The sequence below is a fragment of the Lagopus muta genome, chromosome 8 (genome assembly GCF_023343835.1).
Source record: "Lagopus muta isolate bLagMut1 chromosome 8, bLagMut1 primary, whole genome shotgun sequence".
NCBI lineage: Eukaryota > Metazoa > Chordata > Aves > Galliformes > Phasianidae > Lagopus > Lagopus muta.
This window is the reverse complement of record NC_064440.1, coordinates 463,278-475,527: the sequence shown is the minus strand read 5'-3', so window position 1 is coordinate 475,527 and position 12,250 is coordinate 463,278. Positions and strand designations below refer to the sequence as shown.

At 45.3% G+C, this 12,250-nt stretch overlaps 1 protein-coding gene across 6 annotated transcripts in view; it reads right to left on the bottom strand.

The window, feature by feature from the left end:
• ACVR1 (activin A receptor type 1) overlaps nucleotides 1-12,250 on the bottom strand; it is a 44,352-nt gene that overhangs the window by 1,487 nt on the left and 30,615 nt on the right. For all 6 annotated transcript variants that reach the window (XM_048952811.1, XM_048952807.1, XM_048952810.1 and 3 more), the window contains exons 6-9: nucleotides 9,976-10,122; nucleotides 7,693-7,968; nucleotides 4,745-4,942; nucleotides 490-620 (exon numbers count right to left, since the gene is read on the bottom strand). In XM_048952811.1, coding sequence (XP_048808768.1) covers nucleotides 490-620; nucleotides 4,745-4,942; nucleotides 7,693-7,968; nucleotides 9,976-10,122 — 752 coding nt within the window. The remainder of the gene's footprint in view (nucleotides 1-489; nucleotides 621-4,744; nucleotides 4,943-7,692; nucleotides 7,969-9,975; nucleotides 10,123-12,250) is intronic.

Below are 12,250 nucleotides of genomic sequence, written 5' to 3'. Positions count from 1 at the left end.
CCGTAATCTTAGAACAGCAGTCTGAGGGGTCTGGACTGACTGGGATGAAGGAAAACTTCAGCAGCAGCCTTTCAGAGAGAACAGTCCCTTATCATGTGGGTGGGGGTGGTGCGGTGTAGAAATCAGAACTTTGTTCCAAGTCTGTATGCTTATGAGCCACAGAAAGGCCCAACAGGCTGCATTTCCCCTACGTGTATGCACCCTTGGAAAGTGAGTAATAACAAAGGGGGAGTCGTGTGAAAACAAGTATTAATTCTTATTACTGGAGGGCCAGTGTGAGAATAGCTCAGATTTAACAGTCTGCTCAATTCTTCTTCCTTCTGCAACATCAAGGTCCACACCTACGTGTCTGAAACCTATATGGGTAATTCTCCTGGCAAGTAGGACTGAGATCATCTCAGCTTTGGGTGGCTATGGCAGCAGATTGCACAGCTTCAGTTCAGAAATGGGGTCGGCTCCTACAAACCATACGCAGGAACGTCCACTTACAGGGTCTGAGAACCACCTGTTGGGAATGTTTGGCCTTTGCTGATCTACACAGACCACTTTCCTCATGTCTTCAAAACTGGGATCATTTGGAACCAGGTCATAAAATGGTGGTTTATAGTCTTCTACAATACCTAGTGAGATACAAACAAGAGAGGCATCATTAAATGGCTGTCAGCGAAAGAGCACCTCTGCAAAGCCAGCACACACAAACTAGCTGCCTGAGAAGCACAAAAATGGTTTTAAGACTCCATGTTAAACAGTCATTAAAAACATAGGACAGCACTTACTGCCACAGCAAGAGTTTCTCCTACCATTCTGCAAATTAAAAGCTACGTCCACTTTGGAGATGCCTGAGCCAAAGTAAGAGGTAAAATTCACTTGCTGGAAAGTCATCTTCCGTAAGGCATGGAGGTTTACAAGATACCAGAAAACTGAGATTTCTACTAGAACAGCATCAAATTTCCACATCTGCACTGTTGTTTTCAATGGGTTTGACACACTTTGCATTGCTTCACGCATCATGAAAGAGTCCAGCAAGGATGTCAGCATCTACAGGCCCTCATGCCGCTGCTTCACATAAAACCATTTCTTCTACAACACAGTAAAATGCTTAGGATAAGTGGCGCCACATATCTTCAGGTATAGGCTTTGCTGTGGTATCTGAATGCATTTTCTGCCTTGAAAAGTGAGCAAACAAGAAGTTATGTCTCTGCTTCGTCCCCCAGGTTACATAAGAGCAGCAGGCTAAAAGACTTTTGCCTACTCACTACAGCATGCGTGCAGCACTGCTGCTGTTGTGGATTAAGCTCACCAATGATCTAGGGAGCTCAGCTTTCTTTGGAAATCAATTTAAAAACTGGTGTTTCCGGCACCTGGCCTATAATCACATACACATGAAATTCAGGACATTTTTTATTACTTCAGACACACCTGAGTAGAAAAACAGTTCTCAGAAGCTTTGCTACAGCGCTTGGGATTTAATGCTCTTGTTCTACTGGAGACTAAGACTGAACTCACACAGACACTCTGTAAAAGCCTGTAAATCTGCCTGTGGGGACTGGGCTTCAGCAAATCCTAGCTCACATAAGAGACAGCTCAAAGACCTGGCTACCCAAGGGATGCTCCAGAACAGAGCCACTGACAGCCACAGGTTTGCCACGTGGACTCACAACAAGCTATGCATGCCATGTGTGCCACGTTCCATTTCCAAGCAACTTCTAACTGCATCTACTGAACATCACCTAGAGGGCTGAACTCTTGGTCACATCCTCCTCCTGCATACTCCCAGAACACAAAATGAAGTCTGTGAGAATTCAAGAACACAAATAAGCTCTTTTGCATCAGTATCGTTTGAAATGGAAGCACAGAGACAGCAGTGGTTTCACACCATTCACACACAAACCCTCAGAGCTACACGGTGCAGTCCCGGAGGCGCAGCCAGAGCCATTACGACACCGACAGACCATCACTGAACAAGCCCAGCTCTATTTCAGCTTCCTACACTCACGGAGGCATTCCAACAAGAGAACACACAGGTGGCTATCTGAGGGACAGCACAGTATTAGAACACAAAGTGAAGTCCTGCCTTGCTCCAACAGTCACTGGAGCGCTCTGATCCCCCAGGGACGGCTGCTGGCTGCAGCAGCAGCTGGCTGGCACAGGCACTGAGTGCCACCTCTCACCCACACGCCTCCTCCCAGCAAGATGGCCATCCTGAACTGTGACACGCTTCCCTTTCCAGTTCCAGAGGAAAGGAAATGAACCTCTTACCACAAGAGGTCCTGAAGTCGTTAAGCACAACCTACAGCTTGCCATTTTTGGGACAGCCTTAATGACTTCTGTCACTGACAATACTCTACACTTTCCTCTCTGGAGGAGCTGGTTTTTGCTAAGTAAATGCATTGCAACTCACACAGAGCAGCAGTTTTTTCCACTTTTATCCTTTGTTACTTACATGAAGGCTTATCTTGTGTGCAGAAGCATACTGCTGGAGCAATGTAGGACCTCTGCAAACCCCCAGGCAGCAGGTACAGCCCCGCAGGCACAGCACTGACCACGTGCCATTGAGCAGCAGCCCTTCCAAGCTTGGTGTCTCACATCAAACACGACCACATTATTGCAAATGACAGCTAAGACCTAAGGAACAGCCTGCACTGCAGAGGAAGCACATTCCTGAGTAACCACTGCGGTGAGCAAGCACTGCTCTATTGACATAGAGTGAAACACCACTGGGGGGCTCAAATCACATTTATGTACAGTGAGAATTGCTGAGGGGCTCCTGCTGCAGCACAAGGACAGCACACAAGCACTCTTGGTTGTGGAGAAGTTTCGTAATGTTCTCCTCCTCCTGCTAAACCACAGCAGAAAAGCACTGAGAATCATGGTGTTGCCTTGTAGACCAAAGAAAAGCAACAGATTTGTGGTTCAAATCACAACAACCTTGGGTTCTCCAGGAATGAATATACTTAGACAGGCTGACATGGAGCAGATTTCAAGTTCACACCAAGCAACAGATGGCAAGCATCCTTCCTCCTAGGACAAAGAGCAAAGCCCTATAATCACATACACCAGGCACACCTGCCCCATGCTCACCTCACATCTTATTACTCAGTTCACATGAGCCCTGCTGCCTCCATCTTTGCAAGCTCACTTCAAGTATCAAAGTCTTGTCACAGACCAGACAGGGTTATCTGATGAATTCCACCCAGTCAATCACTTGGATTTCTGAGAGAAAATGTTTACTTCACCTCAAACCAGTGCAAGGAAATGTAATCACTTTCAAGCAACAGCCTGGAATACAGAACAATGGAAGTAAGTACAGCTGAGTTCGTACCACTGCTGCCTCCAACTTCAGACTCACTGGCAAGACTAATGCCACGAGGTACCCACATTACTGTTACAAGAGCTTCCATGGCAGCACCAACCTTGGCCTAAAGTAAATTCCCAAAGCCTTTCCTTATCTTCTTCGTAGGTTTGCAGTCTGTGCTGAGCTTTCTGCTATCTTAGTTAAGCTGCCAGCACAATCCAAACCTGCTAGTTCAACATTAGCTCAGGTAGGTCTCCTGTGAACTGCTGTTACTGCAACTGCACGTGTAAATACACGTCTCAGCATGGGAACGTTTAGATATGTACCATTACACAGAACTTTCATTTTAAGAGGTAATCAACATAGGACTGTATGTGTCATCTACCAAATACACACAAAGTGTATTAAAAACATATTTACTGATTAAAAAAAGAAGAGCAGGACCTCTGAAGCCACTCGATTACCCTGATCTTATGCTCTAGGGGAGATTCCATTCTAGGTCACTTGAGAAGCGGAGAAGTATCTAGGCTTATAAGGAGGCTTAAACAAGCCCATGCCTGAGCCTACCTCTGAGTTTAGGTATCTGCAAGGCAGCTTTGTTCAGGCAGCTTATCAGCATCCCAGAGAGGAAAGGCAGAGAGGAGATGATGCAGGGGAACATCATGAGGCACGTACCTGGCCTTTCACTGGCACGTGGGCCAGGCTTTGTTACACTGGATGAGCTACCAGCAGTCTTCACCATCACACCTCACAGCAGCCCACCTCTGAACACCCACTGCTCATTCATACCTCACTCTCTCCAATAAAATCACTCATTCTCTCTCCTTTGGCTCTTGGCAAAGTCCTTTGGGAACAAAACAAGGTCCAAAAACCAGACAGGACTTCTGAGTGACAAGGAATCACACCAGCAGATACCCAGCTTCCTGGTCTTTACATTCAGACTCCCTTGCCAATGAAACAATGTAATGCTGTGTGCTACAAAACAGAACCGTACTCTGACCAAAGCTCTGGGAGTGGTTCACTTGGTATAGCAAGAGCATCCCTGAATTCCAATTGTTTCACTTCTTAACTTTCTACATTTTCCTCCTCTTTAGGTTCTTTAGGTTTTGTTGTGTGAAACAGACACCCGAAAGCGTTCACTGTGATTTAATGGCACATACAAAAGGTCACAGATTCCACGGCCTAAGATTTTAGTTTAGTTGACATCTGACAAAATATTTCTCGTCATTATTTAGGATTCAGAAGGGACCCCTCTTTCCCCCCTCCACATTACGTTCCGGTGCCCAGCTTACCAGCAGCTTCAAAGGAGGCAGCAACGTGCCAAGAACAAGCAGGCTTGGAGGTGCAGTGTTTTGCTGCACCCCCCGTGCATTTCAGTGGCAGATTCTCCGCAGCCAGTTATTTGCCTAACACACTGCAAACACAACGACAGGGGTCCCAAACACCTACCATTGCTAACCATGCGCCGAGCCACCTCCCACAGGACCAGCCCGAAGGCCCAGATGTCGACCCTCTTGTAGGAGTCGAAGCAGTCAGCCTGGATGGTTTCGTCCAACACCTCCGGCGCCATGTAGCGTTTGGTGCCCACTCGGGGGTTGTTCCCCACATCCAACTGGTTCGTGCTTTGGGAGTGCATGACTGCAAGGCCTGGACAACAGAGAAGAACTGTTGAACCCCTTCGGAAGCAATTAAAAGTTACACATCAGGAGCGACACCCAGCAGACAGTTCATAAAGAAGAAGGAACTCAGTGTCCAACTGTCTGAAGACCAACTGGGTCAGTTCCACAGCAGCCCTCAAAAACAGCCTCGTGTCCACGGTCTCAGTAATCCCTCAGGAGGTATTGATCTATTAAACACGCTATTGCACGGCTCTAAAATGCTGTTATTATAAGAACTAAATGTTTTGCAGCCACTGGATGTCACCGGCGCTCTAGGCACGTATACACACAAGGCTGGGCAGCTGTTACTGAGAAGAAAACAATTCTACCCAGCATTCAAATTTATTTATAGAACTTTTGGGTAGGTGGATGCATCTGAGCTGTGGGAGAAGAGAAGAAAAACACTGCATGACAGATGTACACAAGTTAAAAAATAAAGCTGGAAAATAAAAGCCACCGTATTTGTAGTATCTTGAAAAATAAACATCCTCAAGTGATCCAAAATGAGTCAGCCAAAACCACTCTTCCAGGCTTCTACTAATTACCAAACATTTAAGCAAAGAACATTATGTGAGGGTCTAATTTACTGTAAATTCGGAAACGCACAAAGTACTCATTTTGCCATGGTAAACAGCCAGCACTGCAAATTGAGCAGCTACAGGTGCATGACATAACTAAGCAATTGAAAAGGCACAGACTCCTGGCTTTCCTCAGCAACTCCTTACTATTTCCATTTAGCACGACTGTTTTAGATGGAACTAAGAAGCCCTTACTTCAGGCACAAAAAACATCAGCTCACCTGCCATTTATTTTACTTTTCTTCCTTACCAAAAGAATAATCTGTACTTCACAGGAACAGAAATCTGGAAAATCCTCTCCTGCAATTCAAGTGACTTGAGACTGCTAAGAAAACGCTCCTGGCACCTTGAGAAAGATGCTATCTACTGACTGCCCATTGCCACTCAGAGATGGAGCTGAACAGCCTATCCTCCAGATAAAAATCATTGTTGTCCTAGTTGTTTTTTTCTTTTCTCTTCAGATCTCACACACTGGAAACAGAGGTTAGAAAACAAATTTCCTGGCAACCTCTACACATGTCAAGACTCTGGAGGACACTGGTAAAATTCATAATGTTCCATCCAAATAGGGCAAAACAGATTCAATAGATTGATGGGTCAAAGTTTAGGGCTGAGGGATGCAAGTCAGCATCCAGTACACCATAAACTGAGAACGTGTTGCAATCATGTCAGGAGACAGCCATGTTGTAATCAGTCCTCATCACAGTGACATCTGTGCTGCTCAGAAGACAGACATCACACTGCTTCACTTCCCCTTCACCACAGCACACCCCCCTGCACATTTAAACCAAGCCAGCTCTTACTGTAAGATACCAACCCTCTAAAAAACAAAAAGTGTCAGGAAAAAATGGAAAAAATGATGGAACACACCAACATTCAGGTTGCCAAAAGAATCACTGTTACTATGCTGGGATATTTCCAGGAACAGAAAGTGAGTAGATGTGTTCTGTCAGTACTCTTCATACCTTCCTTACAAATACAAGTTCTTGTCTCAAGCTGAGGTTCACTGCTCAGTGTGAAGGGAGGAGTTCAGTAAGAGGAGAGCTGAGCTTTTTCTTAATTTTTCTTTTTGTATAAGCTTTACACCACAGTTTTATAAAGTTGCATATGTGATGTACGACCCTGTACGAGAACTGCTTTATAAAGTAGAATAGATCAATTACAGGGCAGAGCTTTCTCAGGCCTAACAGCACTGACAGACTGAAGCAACACTGACATCTGTCCTTGAACTTCATGAGAGCTTTTGCATAGCTAGGACATACTTGCCAACTCTCCTCCTTACACATAAGAAGCAAAAAGTGCATGACAAATACATGCCTGCATTTTTAAACATTTAAAGTATAGGTATTTTACCATCACAAAAGTTATTCAGGAAATGTTTATGACTGTCCTTGCTCAGAGAATCCCTTTGATTTTTAAGGCTTCCAGGTAAACCATAGTATGACTTGGGCTGGGGGGACCTGGTAGATCACCCAGTGGATTTCACTTGGTTAGTGTAGTGTTAATCAATGCCAGGACGTGCTGGCTCATGGTACGAACATGAATCAAGAGCCAGTCCCTGCAGTTCTGTTTTTCAACATACAGCTCTATGTTTTACTAACTATTCCTCTGCAATTTTTGATAGGCCATGACTCTCCAATGCTTCTCCCTTCTGTTTATAAAAAAAAAAAGCATTTTGCAGACAGCCCTGCTGGTGTGAGCACTGCCGCAGCCATCCCACCAGCCTGACGCCTCAAGCCAGCTGTTGTGGAGGGCTCTGTCCTCGACTGAGTTACCTGGGCAAAAAGCACAACTGGACAGGCATCTTGGGGACCTACAGGCTTGGAATAGTGAGCACACAAACAGAAGGGCACTTGAAGGACCAGAAATGATGTGAACCATTGCAACCCACGTAGATCTGTGAGAGGCATCCAGCAACAGAAGACCAAGAACAAATCCAAAACGTTCCATCTGTTTGTGAACTCTGCCCTGGGCCTTGGAGCCGTGCAGCTGCACAGCAGCATCTCTAAGTTAGAAGTGCCACCTAGCGGCTGCCAGACCTTCAGGGTAACACCAGTAATTCTCACACTGAGTTTCCTTCAGGGCTATTTAAGGTAGGAGTTATCCAACATATTTGGCTGCTGCAGGAACACAGAGTGCATTAGCACTGAAATGAACTCACCCAAGTCTGCTATGCAGCACTGTCCATTTTTCTTAACGAGGATATTTTTGCTCTTCAAGTCCCGATGAGAAATGGCAGGCTTCCCCTGCGTTCCAAATATCTCTATGTGCAAATGTGCAAGGCCACTGGCTATGGACAGTACTATCCGCAGGCAGCTGACAGTGTCCAGGGTGGTGAGCTGCAGGTAGTCATACAAGGACCCCATCTCGTGGTAGTGGGTAATTAACCACAGCTGAGTGCTAGAGTTTCTGGAAGTCATATCGGATGCAATAAAACCTAGAAAAGATGGGAAAAGAGAGAAAAAAAGAGTGACTAAGTGACTTCGTTAAGAAAAGAACCGACACAACTAGGCCTCTTGTGCATTTTAAAACTCAACTGAACTGAAACTTGACCTCCAGGATCCAGCACTGAAAACAGACTGCAGGTATTACCACAAGGAGAAAAACAGTTCATACGTTCTGGAACCCTAGGTCGAGTACATGCACAAGGATGTCTTTGTATGGAGTCACGCCAAACAATTACTTGTCAGGACCATATATTTTTTGAAGTCCAAAACAAATACATTTTGTAGTCCCACAGGAAGCACCACATCCTTCAGATTGAGCAGACTGACAAAGCCCATCCCACCCCACAATCACCCCAGCCACCTGATGGGCTGCAGGCCGTGGCCGCACAGCAGCCCTCACAGCTGGCACTGCTCTGTGCTGCAAGCACAGCAGGTGGCTACAGGCAGTGTGGCAGTCCTGTGAGATCTGCACTCCAAAACCAAGCTACAGCAGTTCTACTTCAACCTGCGTGCACACCACTTCTACAGTGAAGTGAGGTACAGCACCTGAACACATCAGGGCTGTACTTAACAACTGCTTGCTAGAAGGGGACAAAGGAATTTCTCTTCTAAGCTCATGAACCTCAAGGACTGTTTCTAAAAGTATGAATTCTTAAAACTTCACCCAAAGGTCAGGCGTTGCTCCCTTCCTGCTACCTCTGAGGTTGGGCATCAGCACACTGCTGTGCTCTCACCTGCGCTGGCCAAGAAGCAGCAGAAGCATTGCTCTCAAGCCAGAGGAACAAACCGGGTTTATTAAAAGCCTGTGTAAGACATTTGTCAGCAAGAACACCCACTGCACTCTTCTGGGAGTCAGATCTCTCCACAACACGACGATATCATAGATGACAAGTGTTTAAAGCCAGCAAATTTGACAGTCATCAAGACAGACGAAACACTAAGAGAGGAACATGGGAAACATGTAATGTAATTTCAGTCAAGTTCCTTGCTCTCTGGGAAAGGAAAGTTCAATAATTCACATCTCAGGAGTTCACCAAATTATTTATGTAGTAACAAAGGAATTGCTTCAGGAAACATTAGAGCAGCATCTAGCAGAGCCACAGGGCCAAGGAATATTCTCAGACAGGAAAGATGAAGGAGCCCCAATAAAAATGTCTGACGACAGACTGTGGGTGAGGTAATGCAGCGAGCAGAAGACAAGGTGTTGCTTTTATTTGTAAAGGTGACTCCCCAGAAGAGAAGCCTATGTCCAGCTGAATAAAAACAGCTTCAGCCACAGCTGATAACATCAAAAGCCCTTTTTACCTAAGCTCTTGGACTCAACACACAAGCTCAAAGGATGCACAAGATTAGAAATCATCACACTTGACTATTTACAGGGAAATGAAATAAAGGGCAACCATAACCGAAGTTAAACCCCAAAGATTCACCAGTTTGACTTAAGCTCTGAGCAGAACAATCAAATTTAACAAAAAATGAACTCTGCTACGAGTCCATTTATTCAGGCACAAGGGAAAAGAGAAACTCCTCCCCACTCATTCTACTCTCAGTCCTCCCAGGTAAACTCAAGTTGTAACACCAGACTCACCAGAACCTCTTCACCTATACATTGCACAATGCTCTTCCTCACCATTTCACCTCCCTGCAAGAACTGCTGCAAGGCTGAACCCTCAGCAGGAGGGGCCGTGGCACCTCCTTCCCTCTCTACATGCTATAGTGCCAACAATCAATTAATCCACTTGACTGTTTCGTGCCAGAGCATTTCTGCAGGACAATGAAGCACAGTTGCTGGGACACTTCCTCCATTTATGGGACTCAGACTTCAGCACCTTCCTGGAAGTCTCTCTGCTTAAAATTCCCTTCAACCACTGAATACACACACAAGAGTTAGCTCCTGAGAACTGCGAGATGTAAAGTAGCACAGAACTGTCACATAAGTCAACTGTTTGGTTAACTTACCTTCATGTCAACTACGTGAATACAATTATTCTACTTACCTAAAATATTTTCATGCCGCAGCAATACAGTGTTATACAATTCAGTTTCCCTGAACCAGGATTTTTCATCCCTAGAAGAGAAGATCTTCACAGCAACATTTTCTCCTTGCCACTGACCCCTCCAGACTTCTCCATAGCGGCCCTTTCCTGGTCAGGGAGGAAACACAAAGAGCTGTGAACTAACAGTCCTCGTAGGATTAAGAACAGAAGCAGCCAAGCAGACAAAAACCACCCTCCCAAATATGGGTACTAAAGAATTAGTGCTCATCACTGCCCTTCACCTTATGTGATATTACCAGGACAACATGCAGAGACACATATGCTATTAAACCCAAGTTCCTAACAACAGCACGAGATTACTGCCAATATGCATGAACAGAGGTACATACACACACACATCAAACACTGTGGGTGTCAGCTGTACCACAGCTGAACAAATCTACAGGACATGGTAAAACTTGTATTTTCTCTGCAATCTGACATATTTGCCTCTAAAATTCCCCACAACGCGTTCCTTGCAGTAATTCCTTTTCTGTTTTGTCTAGAAAGAAAACAACACGTCACACAACTCCCTGAAGTGGGGGTACCTCAGCCCCATGATGCCAGAAGCAGTCAGGGCAGGAAACTGAAGAGATGAACATTGACTCTGAATTCCCACTTCTCTCAACAAAACCCACTCTCAGTCACAGCTCACTGATGACACTTCAGCACCTTGCAGAACATTTTACTACTCTACACACACAGTGTGTTCCACTGTCCCTTGTTTAGTCCTGTATGTTTAGGCTGCATGTGCTGATAAATACAGCTCTCTCCTCCTTGCACACCAGTACTGCATCCAGCGTTTGTATTGGGCAAGGAAATGATTCCACTGCCAGCAATGACAGCACTGCTGTTGCTTAAGTGACTTAGGCAATGTACTACAGGTCACTGTAGGCAATTAAAATAAACCCATGAGTTCTGAGGTTAGGAGGACAGAAATGACACAAACACCAGGGGAAGCCTTTGTGCCTCCCTTGCAAAAGCAGTTAAGCATAGCCAGGCATAAAATTGAAGGATGGCAATAAAAAACAAAGAACACTGAAGACCATCACCAAAACATCAGACACACTGTCTGCATCCCAAGCTTTCTACCCGAAAACTGATTAAACCTAAATTATTAAACACCCAGAAGCAAAGCAACATCCTGGAGAAGGCGCAATGCTAAGTTCCTGATCATCATCTCCAGCACAGCTACAACACCACAGCCTCAGTGTTCACACAACACACTCTGCTGCAATTGACAACTGTAAATACCCAAATTCTGCCCTTCGTGGCTGTGCCATTCAGTGTTCCAGAGGGACGCATACAGATCAGCTGCACACAGATAGCCAACAGTGACATCTCAATGCTGTCACCCAGAAGAGAACTCCTGCAAAGTGCTCCCACCTGGCTCTGCCACGTAGGCAAACACACACAGGCTCTGGAAATAGCTCCAGCCTGTGTTACCTGAGGAGCAGGCATCAGTCCAACAAGACACACACACCTCTGCACCAGACTACACACCTCTTAAAATCATTGTGCATATAATATTCTATGGCTTTTGATGAAGAGGAACTGCTCAACACATAGACTAAGATTTAATGTCAGTGTGGACACATGCCTACTCAAGGCACGCTATAGGCCAGAAGCAAAGAAACACTGGCAAAAAGTCAGCCCAGGCTCAAGGAAAATGTAAAAGATCCTTAACGTCACACTTAAAGTTCTGCAAAAAGATCAAAAGGAGTTTTAGGAAATAATTATTTACAGTTACTTACACCTGGTTAAAAAAAAAAAATAATTACTAGAAAGAATTTCTCTTTCAGGAAGGACAGAGCAGCACCAATACATTATTGCCTGCACGCTCCCAAAGCAACCGCAGAGAAGCAGGGCACAAAATATATCAGAAGGGGCAGAAATATTTAAGTATGCCAGCAAAAACCCTTTTGAAAATACTAGTGTGAGTGGAAAGCTGCAAGGAACATTACCATGGCACCAACTGACACCCTAAGCCACAAAAAAGGGGGTCTGGCCCCATGGCTGCAGAGGCCTTGCAGGAATTGAGGCAGGGCCTCCAGGTGAAAGTCAGGCTGGTGGCAGCCGCCTTCCTGTGATCCCCAGCTGCCGAGAACACTCAAAGGAATACCAGACTCCCAGGGTATTGCTTTCTGCAGCCTGAGCGTGCTTAAATTCACATTATTTGCATCTCCTCTTCTAATCACATTTTTGTAAGTGCTATTTTAGCTACTTCACTTGCTGC